This window comes from Euprymna scolopes, chromosome 22 (genome assembly GCF_053919585.1).
Source record: "Euprymna scolopes isolate OS-2025 chromosome 22, ASM5391958v1, whole genome shotgun sequence".
In the NCBI taxonomy this organism is placed as follows: Eukaryota; Metazoa; Mollusca; class Cephalopoda; order Sepiida; family Sepiolidae; genus Euprymna; species Euprymna scolopes.
Window position 1 is genome coordinate 97734521 of NC_136503.1, and position 16339 is coordinate 97750859.

A 16339-nucleotide genomic window follows, 5' to 3' on the forward strand; every position below is an offset into this window, starting at 1 on the left:
TGGCAACAGATTTGATATACGTGTTCCATTTAAGATCAGGAGTAATGGTCAAGCCCAGAAGCTTGTCAAAACTTGAGGCCTCCTGAAGACGAGAGCCATTCATTTCAATTGATGACAAATGTGGATTAGAATGTTGATGATGTAAAGAGAGAAGCTTGGTTTTAGATGCATTAAAAGTAACCAGCCACTCCTTTCCCCATTGTACTACGTGCTCAAGATCAGAGGAGAGAGAATCAGAGAGAACTTGGTCGTTTACTGTCTTAGATGTGGTACCATAAATGGTAGTGTCGTCAGCATAAATGTCTACAAATGATGTAAGGATATGATTTGGAAGATCATTAATGTAGATCAGGAAAAGAGTTGGGCCCAGGATGGATCCCTGAGGGACACCGGCATTAATACTGTGAGCTTCTGATTTTTGCCCCTCAACTACTACTCTTATGAACCTATCAGAAAGAAATGATTTAATAATTTAGAAGACTTTTCCAGCTATACCATAGCTAGCGATCTTATGAAGTAAACCTTTATGCCATACCCTATCAAAGGCTTTAGATATGTCAAGAGCAATTGCCCTAGAAAGATTGCCACCGTCGAGAGATTTGCTAATCCTATGCGATATAACTGTAAGGACATCTGCTGTAGATCTAGCAGAACGGAAACCATATTGAGTGTCACTAAGAAGGTTATTTTTGTTGAGATGGTTGATTACTTCTGTATTTAACACAGATTCTAGCAACTTACTCATGACGCACAGGAGACTTATTGGCCTGTACTGAGAGGGGGATGAACGATCACCTGAATTCTTAAATACAGGGCATACTGATGAGATTTTCCAGGGAGATGGGAAACTATTCTCCTTAAGACAACGTTTAAACAGTTTTGTAAGTATGGGCGCTAGTTCAGGTTGAAGTGTTTTGAGTACTATAATTGGAATACCGTCAGGGCCAGTTGCTTTACTCGAATCAAGGTTTTTGATTAGCTTCGCAACATCACGTACAGATATACGAATATCACATAGCGTGTTTTCTAATACAGGAGGAAATATTGGGGGTTGGCGGTCTTGGTCACAAAGGGTAGAATTAGCTGCAAAGTTCTTGACAAAGAGTTTGGCTTTGTCTGATGCTGACGAGATTACCTCAGGTCCATTGATAATAGTTGGGATGGAGCACACGCTTTTGTTCAGGATTCTGTTTGCTATTTGCCAAAACTGGTGGGAACCAAGCCGCTGCTCAGCTACTTTGGACTTAACAGATTGAGCATACAACTCTCTTGCGTTCCTTATTACTTTCTTACAATGGTTGCTGGCAGTCCTGAAAACGGCTTTAGTTTCCATACATCTATTACGTTTGAAGCAGTGGAAAAAGTGATTTCTGTGCGCAATGGCAGCAGCACATTCTGGAGAGAACCATGGCTGGCTGTTAGGTTTTTGCTGAAACTTTTTAGAGGGTATGAAATGGTCAATACCTACAATTAACCATTCACTGCTAAATTCCCGAATACTTTTAATAAATAAAAATAAACAGTTTCTGCATATTATATATTTCCATCTGCTACCGACTTAAATCCCAACGCTGAAAGTGTGCGTATTTAAAAAAAAATAGCACAATATTTTATGTACAAGAACACGTTATGTGCAGATTTTAATAATAATTTTAAAAAATATAAGTAAACCTCCTTTTTTTTTTTTTTTTTTTTCAATAACAATGTTATCATATTTATACAGGCGCACACTCTAAGCAAACAACGAATTTCACGACACAGAACTGCGCCAAGCGACAGTTCTTCAAGCAGCTTTCCTCGGCTGCCTAAAGCGTCTAATCCGCGCATGCGTACAAGAGAATTTCATTAAGAAAGTGTAACTGTGAATTTAACAGCTCCAAGCAAGTTTTATTTTTGTTATTATATGAATTTGGAGATACCGACATTAAAGTTAATGATTTTATAATGTACACATAGAAAAAATAAAATAATAATAATAATAATAATAAACAAACGTATTATTTTTAATTTTATCATTAATATTGTGTAGAAATACCTTGGGGGTGCTGCAGTCCCACAGTTCCATGCACGAGCCGCCACTGGACTGAGAATAAAATAACGTTAATAGTTTAGTACCAATCAATGGAGTTCTAAACAAACGTCTTTCTCCAAAGGAGGAGAGAAAAAAACGTAGAATTTAACGTCAAGAGTCCTTTCTGACGGGCAAGAAATGTAATTGAAAATAAAAACCAAATTTATCAAAAATTTGCGAACGATTTGTTAGCTTTAGCAAAAAAAGTTTTTTGATATTTAAATAAGTGGGTAAAAATATTTAATAAGTTTTCCAAACATCACGTTTTCTGTTAGTGACGTCATGAAATTCATTTTTATTTATTTGCCGTCATTCTTGTTAAGTTTCACACCCCTTAAGAATTACGACAAAGAAACAAAAATAAATTACGTATTTAAAACTAATTTGATGTCCAAAATCTAAGGCATAACATTTTCAAAAGCCAATAATTATGACCCACTAACCGTAAGTATGGGGGTCAAACGCCTTCTTAAAAAAAAAAAAACTCCCTTAATCCTACCTCTGAGTGGCAAGCCTCCTCCTCTTAAAACCTTCTTTAAGCCTAACAATAATGTTAAGTCTAAATGGCAATCTCCTCACCAAACAAAATTCCTTGGTAAGCTACATATAAATGTCTAAAAAAAAAAAGTCCTTAAAGAAAAGTGCACCATTTATCACCTATAAAAAATAAATTAGTCAACTGTCCTAAAACGCTAGAATGGTTTTGAAATGGTGAATTATTTTACATTAAATTTATGTGAAACTAACCCCCACGCTAAATTCTAAAATTGTTTTGTTTCTATCAAGTCTTCAAAGTGGTCACACATAATTTTCCTTAGTTCTATCATTAACCCAAAGTCAGAGTGGCAACCTCCCCACCCTCATAATTGCACAAAGACTCTCTCAAAATCACACATAATTGTCTTTAGAAAAAAAAAAAGAAGGCGCACAGGATTTATCTCTGACAGAAAAAAAAAATGGTTAACTGCCCTAAAACGCTAGAATGGCTTAAAATGGGGAATCATTTTACATTAAATTCTAAAATAATACTTGTTTATCTTTCATTAAAGTTTTTTAAGGTATTCACACATAATTGCCTACAAAGGTAAAATCACATATTTTGGAGAGGTGGTCAGATGGGGTGGGAGGTTAACGGAACGTATTATTCTACAATAATTCCAAAGAAATATTGCAATATATTCATTTTTAAACAGTCCTAGATTTCCATTTCAGCTGTTTGTACATATAATGCATTACAATTCAGCTTTGAGTTCTTTAACTTTTCTTTTAATGGATACATGGCATTTTTAAGGAATTGCAGCATATTTATGTGTATTTACTGCAGATTATTTGGAAACCATTAATTTCTGGAGATTTTCAGTAGCCTATTCTAATTCCTAGCACAAAAATACACTTATATGGTAAATTTCATTGATTAACCTTCTGTTTTAACAAAAATACAGCATTTTTACTGAAAAAGTAGTGCAAAAAATGTGACAAAATGCATATCCAAATGTATGAGGCACAAAAATGGTCATAGCTTGCTTAATTTTAACTGAATTAAAAAGATTTTTTTTAATTCTTTCTTAGCTGATCAAGCTCTTTCTATAGATACCAATATCGAAATATTTTAAGCTATTTCAATTTTTTTCAGGTGTATTACTAGATTTACAACTAGAAATAAAATAGGTTTAAGGTTCCTAAGATTCGTATAAGAATTGTTCACAAGGACTCGTGGTGCAGTGGTTAGAGTACATGGAAAAAAACAATTGTAAAAGTGATATTCTCCTGAAGGTTCAATTCTCAGCGTGGATGACCGAAAAATACAATTGTGAATTACTTAGGATCTTGCTGATGAAATGTGAAGTAAATAAAGGGTTCCCATCCAAATTCCCGTTCGACAAGATTCACCTAAAGGAAGTCGATGTAACTGGCACATGAAAATGATGCTCAAGATAAGAACAGTAGTCTGAAGAATCCAAATAATACGGAAGAGAGAGGCGCACATGTTTGTGTAAGTCACTTTCTTTAATACTTTCACCAAGTAATCAATTTCCCTAATGCTCAATTTTGTTGCATTAAATTAAGAACAACAATGGCATAGAACATTTCAAAATTAGAATTAACAGAAATTATGATGGTGTGTAAAAAAAAATCACTGTAAAAATAAGTTGAAACACAAAACCTTTATTCAGGTAGGCAAAAGAATAACTTATCTTGCCTTTCATAACAGTTATTGGTCCCTCAACAAAGGCGGGATTAGACTTAGTAATTCACTCCCGTTCGCGCGTTTGCACTTTTCTAAATAACTATGCATCAGGTTTTTTTTAAATTTTACGCAAACGTCAGTCACCATGAAAGTAAATTTTTGCCAGAACAGATTTTCCGGGATAACTCTGGTTGCCATGCAAAGGGCCATTGTAGGAGTAAAATTACCTCCAAATCGTTTGTCCATTCGTTTGTTCACACTTTTTTCAATAACCACTGCTTGAATTTTTTGAAATTTTGCACAAACATTTTAGCCAGTACGGATTTTCTAGTTACCCTCCTAGGGGGGCATTATAGGGGTAAAATTACCCCCAAATCGTTTGTCCATTTGCTTGTTCACACTTTTTTCAATAACCACTGCTTGAACTTTTTTGAAATTTTGCACAAACATTAGTCATGGTAAAAGTAAATTTTAGCCAGAACGGATTTTCTGGTTACCCTCCTAGGGGGCATTATAGGGGTAAAATTACCCCCAAATCGTCTATCCTTTCATTTGTTTGCACTTTTCTCAATAACCACGCCTTGAATTTTTATTGAAATTTTGCACAGTCATTAGTCATGTTGAAAGAATGTTTTTCATTTGTGAAGAAGGACCCTGCATGCTCAGCTTGTTTGTTGAACGATTGGTTTTGTTTTCTTTCTTTCAAACCTGGAAAATCACTGTTTATTGTTAATAGAGTAATATATTTTTAAAACAAGTGACGAGAAATAGATGAAGAACAACAATGGCATAGAACATTTCAAGATAGAATTGAGAGAAATGATGATGGTGTGTATTATACCAGGCTTGAAGACGCTTTGAACAAAACAGCCAGGCAATGTTTACATGTGCACGTCTTTTAATTCAGTAGTAATTGATTAATTGTTTAATATTGCATCTCGATTTTGATGGTCCTTTCATGCTGAAAAGTGTCCAAACTAATAAGTATTGTGTGTGTGTGTGTGTGTGTGTGTGTGTGTGTGCACGTGCTTGTGTATATCTATATATCTCTATCCCTACTAATATATTAGAGTCCCTTCTTCATAGGTTCCAAAATGGCTGAGCCTATCTTTTGCAAATTTCACATAAAGGTAAATTATATTTTTGGCAGTGTTCTTAGATATATTTTATACAGATTTTCATCCGATAAGTATCGAAAATCGAAAAATCCAATCTTAAAAATAGCTTTTCTCTCTTACAAATAAAAAAGAATAATTTTTACAGGGGAATATTTTACGTTACACAAGCCAAGGGAGATAATAAAACTTCAGCAAATCATTTCTTCTAAAAAAAATCAGATTTATTATAATCTGGACATATGGCTTAGTATTAGAGCATTTTGACTAAAGATTGAATGATCCTGTTTTAAGCCCGGGTGTATCACATGATTTTATTTTCATTTTTCTTTATTAATGAGATCAATTTACGATAAAAGAAGGGACCATTTAGAACATTATTTATTTTTATTTTCATTTTTTTGTCCGCCAGGCAAATTATTCCTCATAATATATAATATTCAATAGATGATTCTATAATAATACATACACAATCTGCATGTATTAAAATATTGTGTTTATGCATATTGTTTGACAGGGCAATGCTGAACGTACAGTTAGTCAATAAAAAAAATGCCTGCTTGTACTGCATAATTCCTATTTTTCTGTTCATGTGTGTGAATTTTGATTTTTGTTTTTTAGTAGAAAAATAAGTGCTAAATGATATTCTATAATGCTTGCTCTTTTGCTTAACACCCGTGAATTTGGTGCTTATTTGGCACTCATGGTGGCAATAAAAAGTAAAGAAAATACAGAAAAGTCTGCATGATGTCCATATTTGTTATGGAACGAATATGTCATATTCCAAAAATTATGTAAATCAATCAAGTATGTTAAAGATGAAATAACCAAGGTCCAGACATGAATGTGTTATGAGATAAAACTTTATTATAGCAAGCGCTAACACGTACGACTGGTCTCAAAGGGAAAATCTAACTGACTAGTCACATCCGGGGTTTTACCCTTGGCCGCCCTCTCCTCATATAAGGGGAGATAATCACTCTTTCCTGGGGCAGGATAAGTGGGATGGGATGTTAACACTTCCCCGCTTTCCTTTCTTGTGCTGATGAAAGTTTTCAGGAGACATCATCAAAGGGTTATCTGCAGGGAAAGGGAAAGAAAAAGAAGAATTTAACAAAATTATGTGATACTGTGTTTTAAGGATTAGAGAGATTGTTCCTTGGGTTCAGATGTGAATCCTAGAATTTTAAAAGAGGGGACTCCCTTTTTTGTTAAGCCATCAGCAATTTGTTTGTCAGTGGGTATCCAGGATATCTCTGCAATTTCTCCTCTGTCAACCATTTCTCTAAGGATGGCCATTTCAATTCTTAGTCTTTTATCGAGGATTTGTGTGGTAGAATGCACTGCATCATACAAACAGGAATTGTCTGTTTTGCATGTTATCTTGATGTTTGTAGTGTGATCTTCCATTTGCAGCAAATCCAGTATCAATTTTCTGTAATAATGGCAGGCTTCAGTAAGATCAACCATGGCCAGAGTCTCCGCAGCAAGCGTGCTTTTGACTATTCTTTTGATGCGTTTAGATTGTCAGGCTATTGGCATGTATTGGTTATTACTACCAACCAGAAAAATAATGTAGCCACCTTGTGATCCACCGTCAGTTAGGTTAGCAAAGGATGCATCACTGTATGCTATAATTTGAAGCAATTTAGGGTTTCCAAGATTGGGAATATGGATTTGGGATTTCTCCTTTTTTGCCTTTTTGATAGTCCTATTTATTTGTTTTATACATTCCACATTTTCTTGTTTTAATATGGAACTCAATGCACTGACATCAAAACTGAGGTCAGGTCTAGTTTGAGTGGCTAGCCAGTTGAGTTGACCGATTAGCTGTCTGGCCTCGGAGATCTCAGTGGATGTCAGCTTGTCTTCCAGCCTTCTTCCATTCTGCAGCGGAATGTGTCTCTTTGTGTATTCATCTTGTCCAATATTGATGTTACTATTGGATTTTTTTTATTTCTAATCCAATATATTGGAACTTGGCAACTTCTTCAGATTTCACTTTGAAAAGTTTACGAAGTTCATTAATGACTTTGTTCTCAAAGGTTTCTGAACCAGCAAAGCAGAAATCATCGACATGAGTGGCAATTATGCCTTGAAGCTTGTTTTTGAAATGCCAAGTGAAAATAGCCTGGTCATATTTTGATGGTGTGGCCCCTAGCTTTACTAGTTTCTCTCTAAGTGTTAGGTACCAGGATCGAGATGCATCTGTTAGACCATAAACACATTTGGATAATTTCCAGATGTAACCAGGGGATACATTGGCTTCTTTGGGAGGAAGAAGGTAGACGGGTCGATCTAATTGCTTGCTTTGTAAAAAGGCAGTTTTGATGTCCATGGATTTGCATACCCAACCACTTGCTGATATAACTCCTAAGACTGATCGTAAACTTTCTTTTGAACATGTTGGAGTCATTTCTAACATTGCAGGCATCTTTATCTTGAAAGCCTTTCGCAACAAGTCTGGCCTTAAAGGTTTGTTTTCCATTCAACTCCTTGTTGGTGTAGACCCATCTTGTGCATATTTTTGGTTGGCCCTGATCTAATACTTGTGTGTAGACTTTGTGTTCAACCCAACTTTGGAGTTCTCTCTTTTTGGCCTTATCATATTGGTCATTAGAGGAGTCAGTCATTAGATTTACCTCCATGGCTTCATTAGTGAGGGGTTGGTCATCTTTGTTTGTCTCCCATTCCAAGACCCCATTCTCAAAATCTAGCCAGAATGGGTCACCTTCCTCCATAGCAACGTTCATTAAATATTTATTTTTGCCAGTGGCTTTACCAGCTCTACTGATCACATTCAATTTTCTCCATTCTTGGTCTTCATCATTGGTGAATTTGCATATTATAGTTTGGCCTGGTTTAGGCAGTTGTACAGATTTGGTGGCCACTTTGGGTAACGTGTCACATTCATTGGCCTCATTCTGCTCAGGGTTATCAATTTCACTGCCCTCATCTATTGGCACATAACCACTTGTGGTGGCATTGTTGTGCCTCTGAGGTTTTGTTCGTACACTGGTGTCTTGGTGTTCAGAGGTGTTGTGATATGTGTCAGGATATGGAATTAAGCGTGAAGGATGCACTCTAACGTATGTGGCTCCATGTTTGACTAGTACTTGTTTGTGTTCCCAGCCTATGACAGCACCGGGACCAAGCCATCGATCAGATTCATTTCTTTTAAAAAGGACAAGGTCACCATTCTTGTATTGATCAATTACACTGGTTCTCACCTGATGACGGAGAGCTCGTCTCAATTTTTCAGAGGCTTCACACTCTATGAAACCTTTTCTTGCAGCATGCATGGCATTGAGGTTGTCAGCAACAATTTGACTAGTACTCACACCTTCTAGTGCAGGAAGTTGATCATTCAGGAGAGAAGGCAGGTTGGGATTTTTTCCAAAAACCAGTTGGTTAGGGCTATAGCCGTGTGAATTGTGAAGTGCATTCTTGGCATTGACCGCCCATGAGAGAGCAACATCAAAGTTACACCGAGCATCTTCTAAAGTCTTCTTGACCATTTCTCCCAGAACACCATTGTGCCTTTCATTCAATCCATTACTCCAGGGGGATTGTGCAGCAGTGGTACGGACTATGATATTCAAGTTTTGAGCCATGTCTCGGAAGAATTGATTGTCAAATTCCCGGCCATTATCAGTAAGAAAAGCTGCTGGAGCACCAAAATATGCAATCCAGCGTTTGAAGATGGCAGTGAGTATATCAGAGCTCTCCTTACTTGTAAGCCTAACAGCGACACTATATCTGGTTGCATGGTCCACCAAGTGTAGTACTTTATGTCCATTAATTTCCTTTATGTCCATGGCTACAGTCTGGTTAAAATGAGTTCCTAAGGGAAATCCTACAACAGGTCGAGGTGCAGGTTTTTTTATACCTGATGCAGGTCTGACAAGCAAGAGGAAGCTTCCTCAGTATATCCATAAATTCAGCATCTTTTAAACCAGAGCTTTTGACAAGATTACACAATTTTTGTGCACTGGGATGGCTGAATTGTCGATGTAATTTGGTAGCAATTTTTAATTTCTCGACTTTGCTCTTTTTATTAATTTTGTTTAAAAATAAAATATATCGTAACTTACCCCGGTCTGGTGGAGGTGTAGATATAGGGATGTGGTAGTGGCCAGAAGTGGTGCACAGCAACCTTATTTTTTTTCCAAACATTTCCGCTGTGTCATCATTAAAGTTTAGGGTTGTCTGGGCTCTTTTCATGGCCATCTTGCTTAGTAGCAAAGGGATATCAGCGTCAACAACATCACTCATTATTTTAATGTTCATCTTTGCAATGACATATGGCAAAGTTACCTTTTGTAGAGATTTTATTTTCATAACATCTCCAAATTTAAAGTATTTTGTGCCCTCATCATAAAGAATGTCTTTTTTTGAGTCCTCGGACAAGGTTTCAAGAAAACAGTCCAACCATTTCTTTCCACATACCGTCGCTGACGCACCAGAGTCCAAAATAGCACAATTTATGGTTTCTCCGAAAAGCGAGTTCTCCGACTCCCGTCGATTAAGCAACACTATATTAGCGATGTCTTCACAACTGCCGGAAATATCGTTTTTATGTTCATTTAATAATACCATATTTTCTCTTGAATGGTGATTATTTTGGGAATAAGGACACTTTTTGGCATAGTGAAATTTGCATCCACAGACGTAACAAACAGGAGTCTGACTATTCGAAAAATTTCGATTTGGGTAGCGGTTATAATTGTGTGGCCGGCCTCTGCCATTATTTGTGCTGCTACTACGCGTGAAGTGAGGGGGAGAGGCAGACTTATACGCATGACGTCGTCTCGTGTATAGTATTTCACTGTTGTCCTGTGTGTGTGTCTGCCTCACTAAAAACGACGTTGTCAGTTTCATTTTTTATGGAAATGTTTTGTGGTCTAGCCGTGGTTAAGTTTTCACATGAAATTTTTTTTAATTGTTGAGCCATATCTTTTAGAGTGAGGTTGTTTATTGTCGCGCGTATTAATCTCTCGTTTTCGGGGTTGAGATTGGCAGACTTTAACGCGCGATAGGCTAATACGGGTTCTGGTAAAATTATTTTAAATTCCCTGAGTTTCGCTACGTGCCTGTCGAACTGGATTAAGTAGTCATTTATGGAAGCGTTAGGTTCACGCTGATAACTTTCAAAGTTCTCGTAGGATATGAAAGCAGACTGGTTTTTATCCTGAAGAAAAAGTGTATCCAGCTTTTCGACGAGATTGTCCATTCCTTCTTCGGCATTCAGTAATGAAATGTCCATTTCTAGTACAGCAGCACGAGACTGTCCGGTGAGCGAAAGAAATACAGCGGGAGCTTGTTTTGAAGGCGGAATGTTCGTTGCTATCTTCCATAGTTCAATTTCTCGTTTCCATGAATCGTAAAATTCCGGGTTTAGTCGTGGTGGTTCAAATATTCTGGAACTCATTATGTTTTTTTTGTTTTGTTTTTTTTATCTTCGTACGCTCTGCTACCAGATGTTAAAGATGAAATAACCAAGGTCCAGACATGAATGTGTTATGAGATAAAACTTTATTATAGCAAGCGCTAACACGTGCGACTGGTCTCAAAGGGAAAATCTAACTGACTAGTCACATCCGGGGTTTTACCCTTGGCCGCCCTCTCCTCATATAAGGGGAGATAATCACTCTTTCCTGGGGCAGGATAAGTGGGATGGGATGTTAACAAAGTAGTTTTTTTATTGAAGAAAATCAAATTTTACGACTTTTTTTTTTAAATTACGTTTTCACCCCATTTTTATTATTCTCACAAATACATACAAGAAGGCATTTTTTTTTTTCATTTTCATCCCAAACAAGGCATAGTGGCACTTTGATGTAGAGGACTACTTTTTGGGGCATAATTTGTGGGAGTACTATGTAGAGAGTTGAGCAGCAAGATGTCTGTTTAGATTACACTTGAACTTCTGCATGTCAGTACAGTCAAGGAAATAGGAATCCGGGAGAGAATTCCAAAGTCTAGCAGTCTTAGGGAAGAAACTCTTAGAATAGAAGGCTCTCTGACATCTGGGAATCTCTATTGTTTATGGGTGGGATTTGGCTGCTTATTAGGTTTGTCGAAGGTATTTACGTCAAGGGGGTACAAGATGTTGTTCGTTGGAACACTTACCATTAAAATACTTGTAAAACAGGCAAACAGATGCAACGTTTTCTCAATAAGACAGTGGCTTAAGCCTAGCTGATACTGTGGGACTTATTAAGTTGACGACTCTCTTTTGAACTCTGTCCAAGAGTGAAACACTAGTAGCAGATGCACCAGTCCGAATGAGGCAACAATATTCCATACATGAGCGAATGGTTGCATTGTAAAGATACCGGACACTCTTAGTCGTAAGTAACTTTCTAGCATTGTAGAGAGAGCCCACCTTTGCAGCAGCCTTGGCAATGCACTACGTGTATCTGTTCAAACTCATACCCTGTGAACATTAAGCCGAGGAGTTTGAATGAAGTACTTTCAGGTAATGTATCATTAATAGTGGTTATTGGTGGCTGGAAAGTTTTCTTGTAGTTATTAAAGGAAAGGAGCTTAATCTTGGCAGCATTGGCTAAGTGAATCATAATGTTTTTGTTGGCTATGATTAAATCTGAATTTTGATTTTTGTTTTATAGTAAAAAAAACAATCAGTAAGTTTTTTATTCTTAAATCTGTTTGTCGAATAAAATTTCATGGAATTTTATTTGAAATTTTAACGTTTGTATAAATTTTATTTTCAGTGAAAGCACGTATGGGAATGAGGTTGAAGATGAGGAAAAAGACAAATTTAAAAGGTAAAAAAAAAACAATTTGTATTTCATTCAATTTTAATTTTGTTTGAAAATAATAATTTTTTATAATCTACTAGTGGGGTGGGGTGGGGGCTTTGATCAGCATAGAATATGCTTAAATATGATATTTTAATTTGTGCAGATTTCGTATATATTATTATAGTCGTGATTTCAAAAGTTTAAAAAAACTATATTTAAAGGTGAATTAGAAAACTTTAAATGTCATGAAATGATAAAATCATTTTTTTAATTTACTTTGTTGGTCTTGTATTCCAATATTTTGCTAATAAAATTAGCCTCATCAAGGTTTTAAAGTCCAGTCAGTATTTTTTTTTTCATTTTGGTATTATAATGGAGGAGGTAATTCCTGGAGAAAAAAATTCATGTGTGTCGCCCCAGTTTCGGGTATGGATATGAAGTGAAAAGTAGTTACACACTTTTAGAAGACATTTATTTTGAATTTCAAAAAAAAAAAGTACTAAGGTGCCATCAGCTAGAATTAAAACTGAAACTGTAGCATTGAGAGCTGGTGACGTTACCACTGTTCCAATGTGATATGCATATAAACTGATTAAAAATAAACTAAGATGAATGCACAAAATGTTTAATGATTTTTTCCATTTTTATCCCTTATAAACTACTAGCGAGGGGTACCCGGCGTTGCCCGGGTGTTTGTAGGTGTGTGTGTGAAAAAAAAACAGGTGCCCATGAAAAAAAAACAAAGCCTTGACGACGCGCAGTTGGAAAATAAAGTGTGAAAAAAAAAACAGGTGCGCGTTTTTGATTGACGTGACGGCGATAGGTATTCAGCAGTTAGCATTTTGTGCGGGGCAGTTTTTAATGAGGTCAATAAATCGGTTTGTTTGTTTTTAAAAACCCGCTCCCCGTCTGATATGACGAAGTCGACATTGACCAAATGTTCACTGGCTCTGGGCCTGTGATTAGAGTCGAGTTTCGCTTTTTGTTTATACCGAAAACCGAATGTAACGTGTGCCGATGCGGGAAATGTGGAATAATTAACGTTTGAAAGTCAATAAAATTAAATAGACAGGCGAGCTCCATGGTTAAGTGTGAGATATTACAATTTATAGATGATATAAAAAGTTTTAAGAAGTTGTGAACCGAGCGAGCGCTTTTCTGAAAGAAGCCTTTTGTGGACATCGAGGAAAAGCGTACATACATTCATACATACATTTTCGCTTTTATATATATAGACTAGCGAGGGGTACCCGGCGTTGCCCGGGTGTTTGTAGGTGTGTGTGAAAAAAGCCCGAAATGTGAAAAAAAAAACAGGTGTCGTTATGAGACAATTGAGATGAAAGTGACTGTAATGAGGGATTTTGACAAGCTCCCAGAAAGCAACGTCTTCAACTGACAATCTTCAACAATTTTGCAAATCTGGCCAAACACAACACATCAGGTCAAAAAGATTACCTGAAAGTATGACATTCTCTAAATTCAAAGAAAACCATAGAGACAATTTAGGAGATGAAAGAGGCTGTGCCAAGGGATTTTGACATGCTCTCAGAAAAGGACTTCTTCAACTGACAATCTTCAACAATTTTGCCCTGTGAAATCTGGCCAAACAACACATCAGGTCAGAAGATTTTCTGAAAGTATGGCATTTTCCCAGCAAATCGATTCATCCTTAGGATGAATCGATTTCACTGTTATGCTCATGTGAAATGTTCATCCTCCTGGATAAACCATTGCAGAAGCGTGGATGTCTTGAATCGCAGGAAGTTTGCCTGACCAAGGAAACCATGGATGCAAGTGATTAGACAAGACTGTAACGTAGTCATTACATGTCAATACTCGGGACCCACATGTTGTATGTACATATGTCAATACTTAGGACCCACATGTTGTATGTGAAAGACAAAGAAAGAATTTGAACAACAGACATTTATTTACAGGTACTTCCAGAATAACGCCTTGTCTCTTGTTCAAAAGTCTTCTAATACTCCGATTTGCTTAGCAAAACTCTACCATGTCATTCACATGGTTCTTTGTCCATGTTTAGGATACATTTTTCCTGTCGTTCGCTGAACATGTGTGTAACACGTCTATTTTTGTGCTCGCTTGTGTGTAAAGCATGTCTCAAATCCTCTACATCTCAAATTTATTTTTAATTCCTGCTTCTCTGAACATGTGTGCTGTATTTATCTCCACTCTCATATCGTGCACCCGGCTTGGTCATTTGCATAAGGCTGCTGCTACTAACCCAGAGTCAGCAGCTCTGTTACAACTGCGCAGAGTGGAATTTGGAGACGATTTACCTGCTGAACTGTGAGAACTAGAGAATCAGCTTGAGTAATACCAGAAAATGTCTGATCCCTGAACATTTTTATTTTATGAACGGGGAGGCTAAGAAAAATATGGGAAGTGTGAAAAGGTTAGAATTAAGGGATAAATAAAAACCTGTCCAGAGATAGGCCAATTTCTAAAAGCTGTCCAACACATGCCTGCATGTAAAACAAGCATTAGTCTGAATGTGAGGTACAAGTGAAAGATTCTAATTATCTGATTTTAAAAAAAATGTACATTTAGTCAGTTACTATAAAATAGTAAATTTATAAAAAATAAAACGAAATTAATGGTCATAAGAAAACAAGAACAATCTACCCATCCCTCTCTCCAGGAATAAAATAAAATGTTCAGTTTGAAATTTGATATACCATACATATTTGTGTATAAGTAGATGTGCATTGTAAGACCAAAAATTGTGTCATTTTAGGTATTACCTGTGTATAAGTCGACTGTAGATTCTTGATAAGTTAAATAGTCCATCTCATGGCTCTTTCTTGCACAGATAATTTCCTTTTTGGTGTTTTTTGTAAGACATATTATAAATTGTTTCTTGGCATCCGCGAGTGATAATATGTGCATTGACACAATTGTTGTCTATTCAATTTTCATATATAGAACCAACCCACTGCACACTTACATATAATGAATACAAATGTTACTAATCAGACATTCTGATCAATGAGATGCTGTAGATTCCAGATGCAGTTACTGTTTTTAGACATAATTCAATAATTTATATCACATACCATAATAATGTAAACGCATACATGGCACAAGTCATAATATACTGTAATAGTGTGAACACATGCGTTAAGTGCCAATAAATGGTTTGATTAAATAGTTGTCATTAAATTGTTAAAACTTGTTGAACTTGGGAAACGACATATCATAAACACTATATTTCCTAACCTACTAAAACAAAAGCTGTCATATCATTACCGAACACATCATATCAAACCTAGGCTTATAGTCACGTCTAGAGAGTGAATATTGCGAGAGCTATTCCAATTATTATTAAGCCTCCCACTAAAAAACTGTCATATCATTACCGAACACATCATATCAAACCTAGGCTTATAGTCACGTCTGGAGAGTGAATATTGCGAGAGCTATTCCAATCATTATTAAGCCTCCCACTAAAAAACTGTGCATGTGCTTACATGCTGGCAAACACTGCAGTGAGGTTCGGAAGGAGTGCGATTAATTACAAGGATTACTGGTATATACTTAGTGCACAGACAAAATTGTATTTTCTATGTTACGATCAAGCGTTGAGTCACTCTTTAACAACATTTCCACAAACATTACCTATGCATAACTCGAACTCAAATAAATAACCTTAAAATCGTCTCCCAGAAATTCGACTCATACACAAGTATATACGGTGCTTTCTTTGGCCATCACTCAAATTAAGTACACAAGTTTCCACAAGCTTTATTTGGGGATTCTCTTATTAGAAGACAATCTAATTTAAGATCCACACATTCTATCACAATAATGATATACGTTTTCATTTGGCAATTGTGCACGACTTATTTTCACAGCGTGCTATTCTTGCTGCTCTTTACTCTTCAGCGTGATGACATCCTTTTTTCTTTTTTACGTGGAGGTCACCATTTATCAAGGCCCAGAAGCCACTGAGGGATAAGGGTTATTGCATGTACAGTAATCAATGAGATAGTATTGTAGCAATCATTAGTATTGGAGATTTGATAGTGTCTTACTTAAGGGGGCGGTTTGTTAGGAATTTGTTTATGTTGGACTTGAAGAGATCCAAGTTGTAGTCAGGTGGAAAACAGGCAAACGGAAGAGAGTTCCACAGTCATGCACTTCTGAGAAAGAAGCTCTGCTCATGGAATCTACGTTT

The 16339-nt window shown here is 36.4% G+C and overlaps 1 protein-coding gene across 3 annotated transcripts in view; it reads left to right on the forward strand.

Moving 5' to 3' along the window:
- LOC145243555 (neuronal PAS domain-containing protein 2-like) overlaps positions 1-16339 on the forward strand; it is a 117601-nt gene that overhangs the window by 32281 nt on the left and 68981 nt on the right. For all 3 annotated transcript variants that reach the window (XM_080106532.1, XM_080106533.1, XM_080106534.1), the window contains exon 2: positions 12112-12165. In XM_080106532.1, the coding sequence (XP_079962658.1) occupies positions 12112-12165 (54 nt within the window). The remainder of the gene's footprint in view (positions 1-12111; positions 12166-16339) is intronic.